This window comes from Plecotus auritus (assembly GCF_963455305.1).
Source record: "Plecotus auritus genome assembly, chromosome: 6".
NCBI lineage: Eukaryota > Metazoa > Chordata > Mammalia > Chiroptera > Vespertilionidae > Plecotus > Plecotus auritus.
Window position 1 is genome coordinate 29,935,673 of NC_137773.1, and position 17,885 is coordinate 29,953,557.

The following is a 17,885-nucleotide window of genomic DNA, read 5'->3' on the forward strand; positions in this document are numbered from 1 at the left end:
GAAATATAAAAATATTTCAGGAGAAAACAAAACTCTTGACATTTGACCCATCTTTACATCTGTTAGATTATATTAAGTCTTTGAATTATCATCTGCATTTGTCTTTTAATGCTCAATTCTTTTTTGGAGGTTACTTTCTCAACAATTATAGACTTTCTAATCTTAATTCCATAGATAGCTTCATAGGTAGAGAAAATCCTTTAAATCTTTTTCCAAACCATTCTTTCAATCAAGTATTATTTCACTAGCTAGTTTCTCTGGAAATTTCAGTTATATTTAAGCCTCACTGCAGAAATAAAAACCCTTCATTGACAATGAATTTAGGTTAAGAAAACCAGGTAGTTTGGAGGCATCTCTTCCTAATTTACTGGGAAGTATTCAGGAAGATTTTACACTAGAAAATTTAATTTTGCATGAGAGTCTAAATATCCTTTATTTGCTACAAAACTAGAATAAAATTTTAATAAGCTATAGTATTTTTTTGCTCCTATCTATAGAAAACTCTATAGGTCTATCACACTGCTGAGAAATAACAGGTGAAGTTGAAGTAATCTTTTAAAGATTTATAAATAATTCATGCATCTGGATCAAATTTGACCAAAATTATGTATAAAAATAATTTATCCTATGAAAGCATATTATGTGTATATCATACATATCTTTACATTACTTTTATAATTGTTCAACTTTTCTATAAAGTATTGAGCTAAAATATTTATATTATATATCCATTCTGGAGAGAAAATCTGAGAGTATTACTAAAGTACCTCTGAGAGAATAAGTAAAGTAAGTAGTTTTACTCACAATACCATTGCCTTCATTAATGCCAAATGAGCTCATTTCATGGTGAAAGGGACAATGGAGCAAAATCCTAGAACTTTTGGGTTTAGTCTATGCATTCACATTAATAGCCTTAGGCAAGTATTTTTATGTTTCTGAGCCACAGTTTATTCATCATTAAATTGAGAGGGATTACTATCTCTTAGGTCACATTCAATTTTAAAATTCTAGGCCAAATGAATAGAACTTAGTGAGGTACAAAATTCCTATAGCATTAGCCAGTATCCAGGATTTTAAAAAGTAAGTAATTAAACAGTAATAAACTTCAATAAGCTTGGTTCTCATTGTTCCAATGGTGGGAGACTACAAAATCAAACTGGGGAGATTGAGAGATAAAAGTAAAATGTTTGGAAGATTTATAATGATAGATATCATTGTAGTACATAAAAAGAGAAAAATTTTATTTCAAATCTTTCCATAAATGCCCTAAATCCACATATGTGGAGGAATATAACTACATCTAGAACTACAATTTCCGTGCACAATACCCAGAATTCAATACATTATCAAGCTTACTGAGCAAGAGGATCATGAGAAAAAATGAACAATGAAAAAGACATGCAGATGATCCAATTATTACAGTGATCCAGCAGATCAAAAATAAACTGTGATTAATGTAATAAGTAAAAAAAAATTCACCATAATGTTAATCTATTTCTAAAAGGAAAATTATAATTTAAAGTTAAAAATTTCATAATTGAAATTTAGGTTCAAACAATGATTTTAACACTAGACTGAACTAAGAAGGGAGAAATGCTAAAGTAGAAGATTGGTCGGATAAAATATCCAGCATGTAATAAAAAAGATCAAATATGATTTTCAAAAAAAATTGATAGGGCACTGAAGATATAAGAGCTATGGTGAAAAATGTAATCCACATATCCCTTGAATTACAGAAGAGGAGAAGAAAAAAACATGAGGCAGAAGCAATGTTTGAAGGCAGATAGCTGAAATTTTGCTAGACTGATGAAAGACATCAAGCCACATATTCAAGAAGCTTTAAAAACTGCATGCTAGATAAAACCAAAAAAAAATTAAAAACTGAGCATATAATAAAGGAATGGAAAAAAACAAAGAAAAATTATGAAAAGGAGCCGGAGAAAAAGAAAAATGCACACTACCTGAACAATAAACTTGACAGCCATCTTTTCAAAAGAAAACTATGGAATGTCCTCTTGAAAGTGCTGGGGGGGGGGGGCGAATAACTTCCAACTCAACAAAACTACTTTTCAAAAGTGATGGTGAAATAAGCATATTTGTGATATATAAAAGTTAGAGCATTCTTTACTACCAGAAATATTAATATTATTAATATTCTATTTAACATAGCACTAGTGGTTCTACCCAATTCCATAAGACACACAAAGGATATAAAAGGTATAAGAATTGGAAAGGGAAAAATACAACCATTATTATCTACTGATAGAATGATTGTCTATATCAAAAAATATAAAGCACCTGTAGATAAATTACAAGAATTAATAACATGTTAAAACAAAACAAAAAAATACAACATATTCATATATATCATTATTAAACAGAAATAAATTTTTAACTGAAAGATGATGTGTATAATGATCACAAATTGCAAATACCTAAGAATCAATCTAATGAAAGATGTATAGAACCTCTACATTAAAAATTTATAAAATATTAAGAAATTTTACAGATTATATAGATAAATAGACCATGTTCACAAATTGATGACTCTTTATTGTAAAGATGTCAACTAGTTTCATGTTCTTCAATACCAGATCCAATGCAATACAAATCAAAACCTCACGAAGTTGTTTTTGTGGAATTTATGTGGAAAATTTAGGTGGAAATGAAAGAAGCAATATAGCATTGATGCAAAAAAAAAAGTTACATAGATTAGAATGGAAAAACACCATGCATATATAATGGACAATTGTTTTTTTTTTAATATGTGGAACTCATTTTATTTTATTTTTTTTAATATATTTTATTGATATTTTACAGAGAGGAAGGGAGAGGGATAGAGAGTCAGAAACATCGATGAGAGAGAAACATCGATCAGCTGCCTCCTGCACACCTCCCACTGGGGATGTGCCCGCAACCAAGGTACGTGCCCTTGACCGGAATCGAACCCGGGACCTTTCAGTCCGCAGGCCGACGCTCTATCCACTGAGCCAAACCGGTTTCGGCATGGAACTCATTTTAAAGAAATGGTCTTGATCCAGTTGAATATCACTGGGGAAAAATTATTCTTGATCCCAAGTGATAGAATATAAGAGTGTAAAATCAAGAAAGGGGTTATATCCAGACTATGATAAAATTGTAAAAGTAATAGAAAAATACAACAGCTATAGAAAAATAGGCAGACTGTGTGAACAGCTATTGCACAAAATGGAATGTAAAAATGTCCAATAATACAGAAAGGTGCTCAACCTCATTTATAAATCAAGAAAGTTAAAACTGAACTACTAAACACACCCAGCAAAATGATAACCACTTAAATAATCTGATAATGCTTAGTTTGGGAGCTATGTAGAACAATAGGAAGTCTCATACACTCTAGCACTAGTGTAAACAGGTAAATGCATTTGGAAAAATTGTTTGGCATTATGTATTAAAGATGAAGATATGTACATACTCCATGTTCCACTAATCTCATTCATAGTTTTAAAAATGAGAAAACTGTGTACATGGGTACTGAAAAATTTTACACATATATTTATGGCAGCACTATTTAAAATAGGCATAAAGAGACACAATGCAAAATCTTCAGAGTGGAACCACTCATACTATATTCATAAAATAAACTACAAGAGATAATATAAATGAACTCTAACCAATATGGCAATATGTATTATTCCACAGAATGATGAATGATAAATATGAGGAACACGCCAACATATGCACACACATAATGCATTTTGCACAATTCCCTCAAAGTTCAAGAAACGGGTCAAAATTAGCCTAAGTTATAGAGCAAAAACCATGGTTGCATTTGGGAAAGAAAAAAAAAAGGTGTTTGGGAGGTATATTTGAGTGGCTTCTGGATTAGAGCTAAAAGAAGTTTTCACTTTCAAATAATTAATTGGCCAATATAATTCTGTCTGTACACATTTCAATTATGGGCAAATAACTGATAATAAGTAAATGGAAGTTAGTAGACACAGAGTTAATAACTATGGCTATATGTATGCCTTGGTGTCCGTTAATCCCGTAATATTTTAGTAAAATGCCTAAGAAGAAATAAAGAAATTTAAGTCAGAGAAATTTGATTCTGAAAGTCTTTTAAATTAAGAAAAAATTAGTAAAATAAAAAAATGAAACTTCAGATTAAATTATTCGGATTAAATAAAAATATTTGTATAAACTAACCTTTGAGAGGGAATTCCCAGTTGCTGGCTGCTGGTCTTTGTCCCCAGAGTCAGGTATACTGGGACTGAAGGCCATGAGGTCCGTCTTGGGCGGCCCCTCCCCAGAGCACACCCTCTGCTGCCTCTGATGGGAGTAAGACCAGCTCCCCACCGCGCTGGAGCACACCAGCACGGGCTTCCCCGGCCCGCACACACCTTCGGTGGGCAGCGCCGAGCACCGCAGAGCCATGTACAGCAGCAGCGTGAGCACCAACAGACTGGACACCGCGCAGATGGCGATGATCAGGTACACGTTCACGTCCACCAGCGCTGTCTCCGCGCTCGCAGGACCGGAAGACGCTCGCGACCAGGCCTTAGGCGCCTGGCCGCTGTCCACCAGCGACAGCAGCACGGTGGCTGTGGCCACCAGCTCCGGCTCGCCATGGTCCTTCACCAGCACCAGCAGGCGCTGGCGCGGCGAGTCCGCCTCATCCAGGGCGCGCGTCGTGCTGATCTCGCCCGTGTACAGCCCCACGCGGAACGGGCTGCGCGCACCACCCGCCGCCGGCAGCAGCTCATAAGACAGCCACGCGTTGTAGCCAGAGTCCGCGTCCACCGCGCGCACCTTCGCCACCACGTGGCCCGCGCCCACCAACCGCGACACCGACTCGCTCACTGCGCTGCCCCCAGCGCCCGCCCCAGGCGGCAGCAGCGCAGGCGCGTTGTCGTTCTCGTCCAGCACGAACACCTGCAGCGTCACGTTGCTGCCCAGAGGAGGCACGCCCGCGTCGCGCGCGCTCACCTGGAACTGCAGCAGCTCCAGCTCCTCGTGGTCCAGAGGCTGCAGCGCGTACACCTTGCCGCTCTCCGCGTGCACCGACACGTAGCTCGACAGCGCGCGCTCGCCCACCCGCCGCTCCACCAGCGAGTAGGACACCAGCGCGTTCTCCTGCGCGTCCACGTCCCGCGCGGACACCGTGAAGATGTGGCAGCCGGGCGGGTTGTTCTCCTTCACGAACACCGTGTACTCGGGCTGCGCGAACGTTGGCGCGTTGTCGTTTACGTCGGCCACCTCCACGGACAGGCTGGCTGTGGTCGACAGAGAAGGCGAGCCCCCGTCCCGTGCTGTCACCACCAACTTATAGTTCGCCACACTCTCGCGGTCTAAGGCGCTGTCCAACACCAATGAATAGTAATTCTTGAAGGTGGACACCAGCCTGAAGGGAACGTGTGGCGACAGAGTGCAGGTCACTTGCCCATTGACACCAGAGTCAAGGTCAGACACCCTTATCAGGGCTATGACGGTGCCCAGGGAAGCGTCTTCTCTGATTGGGAGTGACAGGGACTTGAACTCCATTACTGGGACATTATCATTGGTGTCTTCAACTTCCACCATGACTGTACAATGGCCAGAGAGTGGAAGCTGTCCCTTATCAATGCCCTCTACAAGAATTTCATAGGATTTGCTTTCTTCAAAATCGATATGTTCCTTTACCATAATTTCTCCAGTAACTGAATCTATATGAAACTTGGATTTCACATTTGGTAAAATATCAGTTGATAATGAATAAATAATATCTCCATTCAAGCCTTCGTCTAAATCTGAAGCATTAAGTTTAATTACCAACGTTCCATTAGGAACATTTTCTGGTAATTTCACTACATAGTGTGTTCTGTCGAAAGCTGGGGCGTTGTCATTGGCGTCCAGCACTGTGATGTGTAACTGAATGGTGCCCGTCAGCTCAGGTTTGCCACCATCAGTGGCCGTGAGCACTAAAAAAATCTCTGGAGCTTCTTCCCTGTCTAAAAGTTTCCTTAACACAAGTCCAAGACGTTTTACCTGTTCACCTTTGGAAGGTTTTTCCAGGGAGAAATACTCATTGGAGCTCAGTCTGTAAGTCAGCAGAGCATTCTCCCCGATATCTGCATCCGAGGCGCCCTCTAGCGGAAACCGGGAGTCAAGCAGCCTGGATTCAGCGATATACAGATTCTTTTGTGTTCTCGGGAACACAGGAGGGTTGTCGTTAATGTCCTTCACCTCCACCTCCACATGGAAAACCTGCAGCGGCCTCTCCACCACCACCTCCAGGTGGATGCTGCACTCCGTGCTCCGCCCGCACAGCTCCTCGCGGTCGATCCGAGAATTCACAAACAAAATGCCATTCTGCAGATTTACCTCCAGAAGGTCCCCATGGCCTTTGGATGCCATCCGGAACAGGCGCGGCACCAGCTCCGTCAGCTCCAGCCCCAGGTCCTGCGCGATGCGGCCCACGAAGGTGCCGTGCTTGGCCTCCTCCGGAACTGAATAATGGATCTGGCCGCTCCCTACCTTCCAGGTTGTGAAGAACAGAAGGGAGAGCAGCAGACGCCGGGATTCCTGGCCTCTTCCCCAGGAAATCTCCATCTCATTAAGGGATCTTATTTCAAAATGAAAAGATATCTTCCGTCCATTCAGTCCAGTGTCGCTGCATCCTCCATTTTCCAGCATCTGGATAGTGGGTGCAGCTTCTTTACAATAAGAATAGAAGGGATTTTTTTTCTTCCTTTCTCTATCAGATCATTTTATGGTACAGAGCGACATCATGTGGCTCCAAACCGTAAGTAACCCATTCTGGAAATTCATACTCTAAGCTGCTAAGTCTTACTTGTTCTTTCAGCCCTCCCCGCCTACTTTGATGCTCCTGAAGAATAGAATCACATTTTGTACTACTGATTGAGTGTGATCCTTAGTTTTACCAAAGGGGCAGCTTTTAATTCCGTGGAAGTCCTTTTTTCATTCACGGTTTAGGTATTTACAGAGACCAACTGTAGCTACATACACTTTGTAAACATACAATTGTAAAGTGATGGTTAGGAGAATTCCTGTGTTCCTGAAAATGCAGGAAGGTTGTTATTAATGATGACACACCTTTCATCTTTGGATTTCATATTCCAGGTGTTGAAGTCTTCAGAGACTCTATCTATAGGGAACCTCTGATTTCAAGAATAAGCCATTGAAAGGGAAATTTGAAAATGGTTTTTAAAAAAGGAATCAAAGGCCAGCATTTAATTAAAAGTCTTCCTTAAATCATGTAAGAGCTGAAGGTATAGGAAGTTTTAACAAAGAAATCAGTTGTTATGGTATATAATTTATATGAAAAAGTATTCCAAAGAATATTATTCACTGAAACCCATTCACTTACCGTGATCAACACTGGTATTCTCATTTTATCTATTGGTTTATATATACTTGCCTATTCTCCATTGTCTAATATGCCTAAACTTCTACTTTCTCCTATATTGTTCATATATTTTAGTCAAAGTGGTCACTTTCCTGCTTCCAACAAAATCTTTTACTAAACAAACATACTCATTTTGTCCCCTGTCTAAATAATAGCCATCATTTCCAAACTCTTAGCAAAGCAACTTGCCCCATTTTATAATCATTTAAAACTTCCTTGACTAGTGAAGACTTTCATGATTAAATCAATTGGGCAGGCATCTTTAATTTCTTTTATATACTAGAGCATCCAGATTAGATCGTTTGGACCATTTATTACATTAATTTCTCTTTTGTGAAATTTTTGTAAGTATGTCTGATCCTCCTTTTTAAAATATAAACTTTTAAAAAGAATAGTTGTGTCTTTTTAAAAGAATATTTTTATTGATTTGAGAGAGAAAGGGAGATGGAGAGATAGAAACATCATTGATGAGAGAGAATCATTGATTGGCTGCCTTGAGCCTGCAACCTGGACATGTGCCATTGACGGGAATAGAACCCGGGACCCTTCAGTCCGTAGGCTGATGCCCTAGCCACTGAGCCAAACCAGCTAGTGCAATAGTTGTGTCTTATAGTCTAACTAGAGGCCCAGTGCATGAAATACGTGCACTCACAGGGGTCCCTCAGCCTGGCCTGTGCCCTCTTGCAGTCCAGGAGTCCTCAGGGGATGTCTGACTGCCGGGTTAGGCCCGCTCCCCAAGGGCAGTCAGACATCCTTAGCGCTGCTGTGGAGGTGAGAGAGGCTCTCACCACCATTGCTGTGCTGGCCAGCCCTGAGCCCAGCTCAGGGCTTCTGGCTGAGTGGCATTCCCCCTGTGGGAGCGAACTGACCACAAGGGGGCAGCTCCTGCATTGAGCGTCTGCCCCCTGGTGGTCAGTGTGCATTATAGCCACTGGTTGTTCCACTGTTTGGTCAATTTGTATATTAGCTTTTTAGTATATAGGATAGCTCAGAATACTTAAGTAGTATTTGCTGAACATGTACCTAATAGAATGATTTGGTTCTCTTCAGTTGACTAATAAAATGCATTAAATTAAGGTAGTCACATAGCTAGTCAGGAAAATATGATGTCTCACCAGCCCCTATGCTTTTCCAGAAATACAAAAATATTATCCTTAAGCATTACCCTAATTAATATATTAATTGCCATATTGAAAACCTGGGATTTAGCTTAATTTTAATTCCAATTTCTTTTGGTTGTTGTTAATCCTCATCCAAGGATATTTTTTCCTTTGATTCATAGAGAGAGTGAAAGGGAGGGGGAGAGAGAGAGAAACATCGATGTGAGAGAGACTTAGCGATTGGTTGCCTCCCACATGTACAGGGGCTGGGATCCAGCCTGCAACCAAGGTACTGCCCTTGACTGGAATCAAACCTGTGATCCTTCAGTTTGCATGCAAAGCCACCACAGAGCCAAACAGGCCAGGGCTCATTCCAGTTCTTGGTAGTCATGATCTTTGATCTGAGTTTTAATAGTCAATGAATAAATACCAATTAATACAGCACACTGTAACTTGCTGACAAAGAATTTTAATATAGAAGGATATGCTGGTAGCCATTTAGACTTTGTCTCTTATGTTCATAAACCTCTTTCCCCCTTGGTTGTCTGGTTGTCTAGGACCCAAAAAATCCATGTAGTGAAAATAGCTTTAGTCTCCCCTTCTATGAAGAGCCACACTCACAAATTTTTTTTCTGAATTAAAACATAAATAACCCTAGCTGGATTGTGGATATAGCGTCAGACTGTGGACTGAAGAGTCCTGGGTTCAATTCTGGTCAAGGGCATATGCCTGGGTTGTGGGCTTGATCCCCAATGTAGGGCGTGCAGAGGCAGCTGATCAATGTTTCTCTCTCATCATTGATGTTTCTATCTCTCTCTCCCTCTCCTTTCTTCTCTAAAATCAATAAAAATATATTTTTAAAAAACACTTAAATCAGAGTGCTTTTACTGTTTGAGGACCCACCTGCAGATTTTTACTTTGTGATCATGGGTGTCAAACATACTGGAAGAAAATGAAAAGGACTCCTCGTCCATTTATTTTGCAGAATAATTAAATACATAGATGGGAATGCAACAGAATAGAAACTATTTGGAATTCACCTGATATAGCAGCAATACATGCTAAAGAGAAAAACTCACAAATCTTTAAAATGTCTTATTAGCTGAGAACTTCTTAGTAATTTGAAGAGGAGAGCTTGATTTGAAGACTGAAGTCCTGAGATACAAGAACTTTTCATGACCCTATTATTTATAATAGGATGAAAACTAGGCCTAATAAAGCAAATAGTGAACTGAGGTTGGAAATGTTGTGACTAATACTGGCTAGATAGAGAACAGCAAAGAATAGTGCCAGAAAAAAGAAATGAAAAAGAGAAAGAGAAGGATTGTCTCACGATTTTATATGTTAGCCTCCCTCCCACAATGTAATTGAGTGTTAACCAGGTTTCAGCAAGGAAGCTTGAACAAGGAGGTAGAAAGTTATATTGTACAAAAGGCCCGATGCATGAATTTGTGCACCAGTGGGGTCCCTCAGAGTGGCCTGCCGGGATCGGTCTGAAACCAGCAGTGCAATGCTACCTGCCGCTCCTGCCTGCCACTCCTGCTTATCCCAGCCCCACTGCACCTGCCGCTGGATCCAGACAGAGAGGCTTGCACCACTGCAGCAGCGCTTACCAGCTGTAAGCCCTGCGTCTGGCGCCTGTTGGTCAGCTGAGCAGCGCTCCTGCTGTGGGAGCACACTGACCACCAGGAGGGCATCTCCTGTGTTGAGCGTCTGCCCCCTGGTGGTCAGTGCACATCAGAGCAACCGGTCGACCAGTTGTTCAGTTGACAGGTTGTAACAGTCACTTAGGCTTTTATATATATAGATAACTTGTGTGGAAATTATTTCATATAATTGTATACACTGAACCCATTTCCCTCCCATAAGCAAAGTCCATATTCTCCATTTTGTTTTTTTATAAATACTAGATTTATAAATACTAGACCGTTCTCCAGTCTGTAATATGCCCAAGCTTTGGTTTCCAGTGACAAGAAACTTGAATGGGAGCCCAACTCTTTGCTGGGGGAAATGACCAAATATCAATTAAGGGTATGACTAAAAAAATAATCTGACTTCAACTTTATTGGTGCAAGTTATTGGGAGCTTTGTACTTTCTACATGACACACATTAATAGACAGGTTGGTATTCAGAGGAAGACCACCAATAATGGCACTGACTTACTGAACTTTTTGGACATTAGCATCCTTAATAATGTATGCGAAAGATGTTAGTGATTAAGTATTTTAGTATAATAGTTTTTAAATTATATGCAAGTATTACTTTCAACAAATTGTTCAGATGGAAAATAACAATTCTTAACAAGATTAATAATATTCTTTCAAAAAGAATATTTTCTAAATGATGATATAAAGGGAGTGTTACAATTTCACTTCCTATTGATTTCTTAATGCTTACTATTAAAAATAGTGAGAAAATGAAGATGAACAAAAGTACAATTCTAGCCCTAGACGGTTTGGCTCAGTGGATGGAGCGTCAGCCTGTGGACTCAAGGGTCCCAGGTTCGATTCCGGTCAAGGGCATGTACCTTGGTTGTGGTCACATCCCCAGTGGGGGGTGTGCAGGAGGCAGCTGATTGATCTTTCTCTCTCATCGATGTTTCCAACTCTCTCCCTCTCCCTTCCTCTCTGTAAAAAATCAATAAAATATATTTTTTAAAAAATTACAATTCTAAAGCAACAAAAATTATTCTGTTTATTTTTCACCCAGTTGGGAAACTAGCAACAATACCCATATTGCCAAATGTGAGCACAAGTTCTGAAACAAATTATTTTCAAGTAGAGAGGAAGAACTGAGATTCCAGATGAATGAATAAATGAGCAATAGAAGCTCAGTAAGAGATGACAGATTTAATAAACTAATATTGAAATAGAAGATATAAGAGCATAATAAAAAGAGGGTGGTAAGCATTCAGGGTGGATTCATAAAATGGGCCAGTGACATTTGTACTGAAATCCAGACGGAACTACAAATTAAAAGTGGCAAAAGCTATTGAAGCATGGTGTTGAAATTTGTACACCACATTTGGAGTAAAATATTCTAAACAATGCAATTTATCCAGAAAAATATAACTAATTCCTGTCCCACCTTTAGTAATAAAATAATCCTACTACTGCACCTACTTAAAAAAAAAACATCTGCAAATATGGTTCTCACTTCTTGCTGATTTGGTTCAAAAACATTAGTCACAAGATGTTCAAACATCTCAACCACAAAACCTGGACCTGGAAAACTCTAATTACAAAACACATAGAGCAATAAGTTGTCAAATGTTTCCAAAGGAGTCGAAATATTGAGGAATAAAAGACAAAAACATTCTTGAAAGGATTTTAAAAAGTACTCACTTTGGCAGAAACATCAGCATCCACATTCAGCTGCTCTTCTGTATCCCCATTAAATGGGCCAGGTGGAAGGCTAGGACTAAAAGCCATGAGGTCTGTCTTCGGCGGCCCCTCCCCAGAGCACACCCTCCGCTGCCTCTGCTGTGAGGAAGACCAGCTCCCCACGGCGCTGGAGCACACCAGCACGGGCTTTCGGGGCCCGCATGCACCCTGAGTGGGCAGCGCCGAGCACCGCAGGGCGGTGTACAGCAGCAGCGTGAGCACCAACAGGCTGGACACCGCGCAGATGGCGATGATCAAGTACACGTTCACGTCCACCAGCGCGGTCTCCGAGCTCACCACACCCGCCAACGCCTTCGACCGGGTCTTTGGCGCCTGGTTGCTGTCCACCAGCGACAGCAGCACGGTGGCCGTGACCGCCAGCGCCGGCTCGCCATGGTCCTTCACCAGCACCAGGAGGCGTTGCCGCGGTGCGTCCGCCTCGTCCAGGGCGCGCGTCGTGCTGATCTCGCCCGTGTACAACCCCACGCGGAACGGACTGTGCGCACCACCCGCCGGCTGCAGCAGTTCATAAGACAGCCACGCATTATAGCCTGAGTCCGCGTCCACTGCGCGCACCTTCGCCACCACGTGGCCCGCGCCCACCAACCGAGACACCAGTTCGCTCACAGAACCGCTTCTGCCGCCAGCCCCAGGCGTCAGCAACGCGGGCGCGTTGTCGTTCTGGTCCAGCACGAACACCTGCAGCGTCACGTTGCTGCCCAGAGGAGGCACGCCCGCGTCGCGCGCGCTCACCTGGAACTGCAGCAGCTCCAGCTCCTCGTGGTCCAGAGGCTGCAGCGCGTACACCTTGCCGCTCTCCGCGTGCACCGACACGTAGCTCGACAGCGCGCGCTCGCCCACCCGCCGCTCCACCAGCGAGTAGGACACCAGCGCGTTCTCCTGCGCGTCCACGTCCCGCGCGGACACCGTGAAGATGTGGCAGCCGGGCGGGTTGTTCTCCTTCACGAACACCGTGTGCTCGGGCTGCGCGAACGTTGGCGCGTTGTCGTTCACGTCGGCCACCTCCACGGACAGGCTGGCTGTGGTCGACAGAGAAGGAGAACCCCCATCTCGTGCTGTCACCACCAACTCGTAGTGTGACAGCTTCTCGCGGTCCAGGGCGCTGTCCAGCACCAGCGAATAGTAATTCTTGAAGGTAGACACCAGCTTGAAGGGGACATGGGGTGACAGGGTGCAGGTTATCTGCCCGTTGATACCAGAGTCGAGGTCAGACACGCTGATCAGGGCAATGATCGTGCCTAGTGGAGCATCTTCTAATACAGGTAACGATAATGATTTGATAACCAACTCAGGTACATTATCATTTGTGTCCAAAATTTCCACGAGAACAGTGCAGTGATCTGCCATTGGGGGGGTTCCTTTATCAGTCGCTTCTACCTGGATTTCATATAACTTAGTTTCCTCAAAATCTAAGTTGCCCTTTACACTGATGTATCCATTAACCGGGTCTAGGTGGAATTTTGACAGAGTATCTGCTGAGGTGTCTGTATTGAAAGAATACACAATGTCCTTATTTACTCCTTCATCCAAATCAGAGGCATTAACAATCACTGCTAGGGTACCATTTGGTGCATTTTCGAATAATCTGACTTTATAGACCGACCTCTCAAACGCTGGGGCGTTGTCGTTTACATCTAGAACGGTGATCATCAGTTGAGTAGTGCCAGTGAGCTCAGGTTTCCCACCATCAACCGCCATTATTAATAAGTGATGCTCAGGAGTATCCTCCCGATTTAAAAGTTTTTTCAACACGAGACCAAGGGATTTAATTTCCTTATCATTTCTTTTAACATCCAAGGTAAAATATTCATTGGAATTAAGAACGTAGGTCAACAGCGAATTCGCTCCTATATCTGAATCTGATGCGCCCTCTAGCGGAATCCGAGAACCAGGTGGCCGGGATTCGTAAATAAACAATTTTTTTACAGCCACTGGGAAAACCGGCGGGTTATCATTAATGTCCTTCACCTCCACCTCCGCATGGAAAACCTGCAGCGGCCTCTCCACCACCACCTCCAGGTGGATGCTGCACTCCAGGCTCCGCCCGCACAGCTCCTCGCGGTCGATCCGAGAATTCACAAACAAAATGCCATTCTGCAGATTTACCTCCAGAAGGTCCCCGCGGCCTTTGGACGCCACCCGGAACAGGCGCGGTACCAGCTCCGCCAGCTCCAGCCCCAGGTCCTGCGCGATGCGACCCACGAAGGTGCCGTGCTTGGCCTCCTCGGGGACCGAGTAGTGGACCTGGCTGCTCCCAGCCTCCCAGATTGCGAGGAGCAAAAGCGAACACAGTAGTCTCCAGGCTCCTAGACCTTCTCTCCAGGAAAACACCATTGCAACCCTTTCCCAAATATCTGGTCTCTCTTGCCCGGATCCAAAATTTAAAAAGTAATTTGAGCTTCTTATTCTTCATTTCTTATAAAACCTTCCCATGCCGGTATTTCAGAAATGGCGAGGAAAAGCCACATCTGCGTACGTAATCCACACTGTTTATCTTTTGTGGTGAAAGACCTTGTGGTGGACAGCGACCTCATGTGGCTAAATGTTAAATAAATATACTGTATTGTCTTCTTATACTTCGTTTGAACTTTCGCAAATTACTATTTTTATTGTATTTTCCTTCAAGCACTCCTCAAAGTCTTTATATTTTACCAGAATATATCCTTAGAACTTTTATTCTAATTTATTACTTTCAATTCTGCCAATCCATGACATAGAGTAAAATATAATAAAAGTAATTGCTGTTGTAAAAGCAGTGGACATCTATTGGAAATAGTTCCCATTTGACAATCACTGTTCTATTTGTTTTAATGGTGTTATCTCATCAAATTTTTGCAACAACCCTCTGAGATACATATTAATGTTTCACATTTTACAAACAAGGAAGTGGAAGCACATACAGATTAAGTATCTTAAAAATGATATTAACTGGTGGTGTTTGGATGGGATCTAAATCAGATTGAAGAGCTATAATTTTAACCAATTGGCCTCTAAATCTACATTTTATAAAAAATCAGGATTTTGATATTTGTGACCATTAAAACAAGAGACACTGAAAATATGTGTGCACATATATCCATGTATACATACATATTTACTTCTATATTATTTGGTCAATTGATAATTTACCAAATACATTCACTTTATTATTTATTTATTTATAGAATGTCTATAAGTCATTCTTGTGTCTTTTATCTAACAACTATATCCTTGTTAGATGACTTAACTGTTATTTATAAAAAGATATACATAAGCCAGAAGTTGGTCTTTTACAGTGTGGTTCTTCTGTAAATTTGCTTTTGTTGCATGACAACACGGTGTGATTTGGATATTTGTTACATTCACATCACACCAACTAAGACTATAATAGTTTTAATATTTCCACATCATTTATATGTTTGAATTTTCCTGTATATCTTAAAATGTTTGTAACATGAAATAACTGTATATTTAATCATCTCCATTCTATAAATTTCTGGATTCCGGTTTCTTAAAATTTTCTTACTTGGAAGAATTGGTGATTTAACCAATCAGTAAAAAGAGAAAGGTAACTTTAGCACATGATTCACTACTCAATATATGTAAGATGAGGCAATAAAATATTCCAAAGATGCCAAAACCGGTTTGGCTCAGTGGATAGAGTGTCGGCCTGCGGACTGAAAGGTCCCGGGTTCGATTCCGGTCAAGGGCATGTACCTTGGTTGTGGGCACATCCTCAGTGGGAGGTGTGCAGGAGGCAGCTGATCGATGTTTCTCTCTCATTGATGTTTCTAGCTCTCTATCCCTCTCCCTTCCTCTCTGTGAAATATCAATAAAATATATTTTTAAAAAAATATTCCAAAGATCTCTGTGAATTCAGTGAGAGGCATGAGTTCTCTGAGCATATGGAAGTTGAGCAAAGAAAGTCCATGGGAAAAGGTTGAATTTACAGAGGTAAGAAAAGGTCCAAATTTTTGTTTACAATCAGACCCTTTTAAATGAAAGCAAACATGTGAATTAAGTATTAGAAAAAAATTTTCATACTAGTTTTTTTCTGTGTACTTATTGAATGCAAGCCAGGATTGCAACTTACTCATATTTTATCATTCATATTTAGAACAGAATGATCAATTAATGTTTTAATGAATAAATAAGTAAATATTTTAAATTAACTTTGTCAAGTAATATAAGTAAACAGGTAAGTTACATTAATAATATTTGTTAATATCAAATTTACAAATTCTGAACTGTTGTACAAGGTCATGAAAAATAAGTTAAGTAAACATTTAATAATTATTTTAGAAAAGCATGGATCTAGGAAATAATTATAGAGATCAATATGCTAGTTCTTTGATAAATCTTGAAAAGTAGTGAGTTTTTAAATGAGAAACAAACTTAAAATTTTAAAACATCATGTACTTCATATTAATTATTATATGATTAATTGACAACTTATTTTAATACCATACATTTTATGACATTTAAGAGTGTACTGATGCAACTTAAGGAAAATGTAAATAAGGAATAAGAAACACTAAAACTTACCTAGCAAAAAAATGTGACTCCTGGAGTCTGGGCATCCTTGGATATAGTTTTAAAGGTTTGCCATTTAACTACAGTAGAAATGTAGTGGCCAGACCTCCAGTAGGAAGAACTCCACCTGACCATTCATACATTCTACACACAAGTCTCAAGGTGGTGTGTAGCTATGATATTCTAGGTGGAATGACTCCTCCCACGAAAAAGCTTCTTCCTTATTTGTTCAAGCTACTTGTTTTTCTCTGTAAATATAGAAAGCCTTATATTAACTTTTCTGATTCCCGGGAAACATATACTCTGAATTTTGAGGCTTATCAATGATAAGGAACTAGTACGTTTCCTGTAGGAACAGACTATCCTTAAATGGAATTCAAAATCTCCCCACCAAACTACTCAATTCCTGTAAAAGAAGATCCCAGATGGAAGTTGATATTCTGGCCTATCTGTGAAGGGGCTATGACTAAGATCACTTAGTGGGAATTATTTCTTTTTTTAAAATATATTTTATTGATTTTTTACAGAGAGGAAGGGAGAAGGATAGTTAGAAACATCGATGAGAGAGAAACATCAATCAGCTGCCTCCTGCACGCCCCCTACTGGGTATGTGCCCGCAACCAAGGTACATGCCCTTGACTGGAATCGAACTTGGGACCCTTGAGTCCACAGGCTGGCACTCTATCCACTGAGCCAAACCGGTTAGGGCAGTGGAAATTACTTCTATGATTGATCAATATCCACATACATTTGGGGGGAAATCAGCAAATAACTAAGAACCAAATAGTAGAACACTATTTTATTTCACCCCAAGACATCTTCCTTTAGTTAAAATTGTTTAAATTTCATTTCCAAATGGGTTAAAGATGAATTCAGTGAGAGGCATGAGTTCTCTGAGCATTTGGAAATTGAGCAAAGAAAGTCCATAGGAAGAGGTTGAATTTACAGAGGTAAGAGAATGTCCAAATTTTTACTTATAGTCAGACCCTTTTTTAAATGAAATCAAACATATGATTTAAGTACTAGAAAAAAATATTTCATACCAGTTTTTTTCTGTGTACTTAAGCAGGATTGCAAATTACTCATGTTTTCTCATTCGTATTTAGAACAGAATGAATTATCAATTAATGTTCAATGAATAAATAAGTAAATATTTTAAATTAACTTTGTCAAATAATATAAGTAAACAGGCAAGTTACACTAATAAATATTAATTAATTAATTATAATTAAAATGGGGCCTCTTTTCTCAATAAACTCTCTATTGTGCCTTAAAACTCCCAGGATTTTGCAAGTGTGAAATCTCTATCCCAAGTAACAGTTTATTTTACTACTGAAAGCCATACAAAGTGATGCCATGGGTAGTAATGACCTATGATAGATAATTTTGGAGGGCCTATCATTAAAAGATCCATTAAAGCTGTTTTCAAACACAAGGGGGAAAAATCTAATTTATGAACTGTTTATACAGGTAAAGACAAA

At 40.5% G+C, this 17,885-nt stretch overlaps 1 protein-coding gene across 4 annotated transcripts in view; it reads right to left on the bottom strand.

Annotated features, from left to right (window-relative positions):
• Positions 1–17,885, bottom strand: part of LOC308250372 (protocadherin gamma-C4) — a gene marked incomplete at its 5' end in the record, with an annotated part of 563,663 nt that overhangs the window by 533,074 nt on the left and 12,704 nt on the right. The window contains 2 exons of one of the 4 annotated variants that reach the window (XM_080672916.1): positions 4,189–6,674; positions 11,833–11,873. The exons of 2 other annotated variants lie outside the window; for them this stretch is intronic. In XM_080672916.1, the coding sequence (XP_080529042.1) occupies positions 4,189–6,654 (2,466 nt within the window). Of the gene's footprint in view, positions 1–4,188; positions 6,675–11,832; positions 14,305–17,885 lie in introns of those variants that run through there. One more of the 4 variants, XM_080672945.1, reaches the window with a different exon arrangement.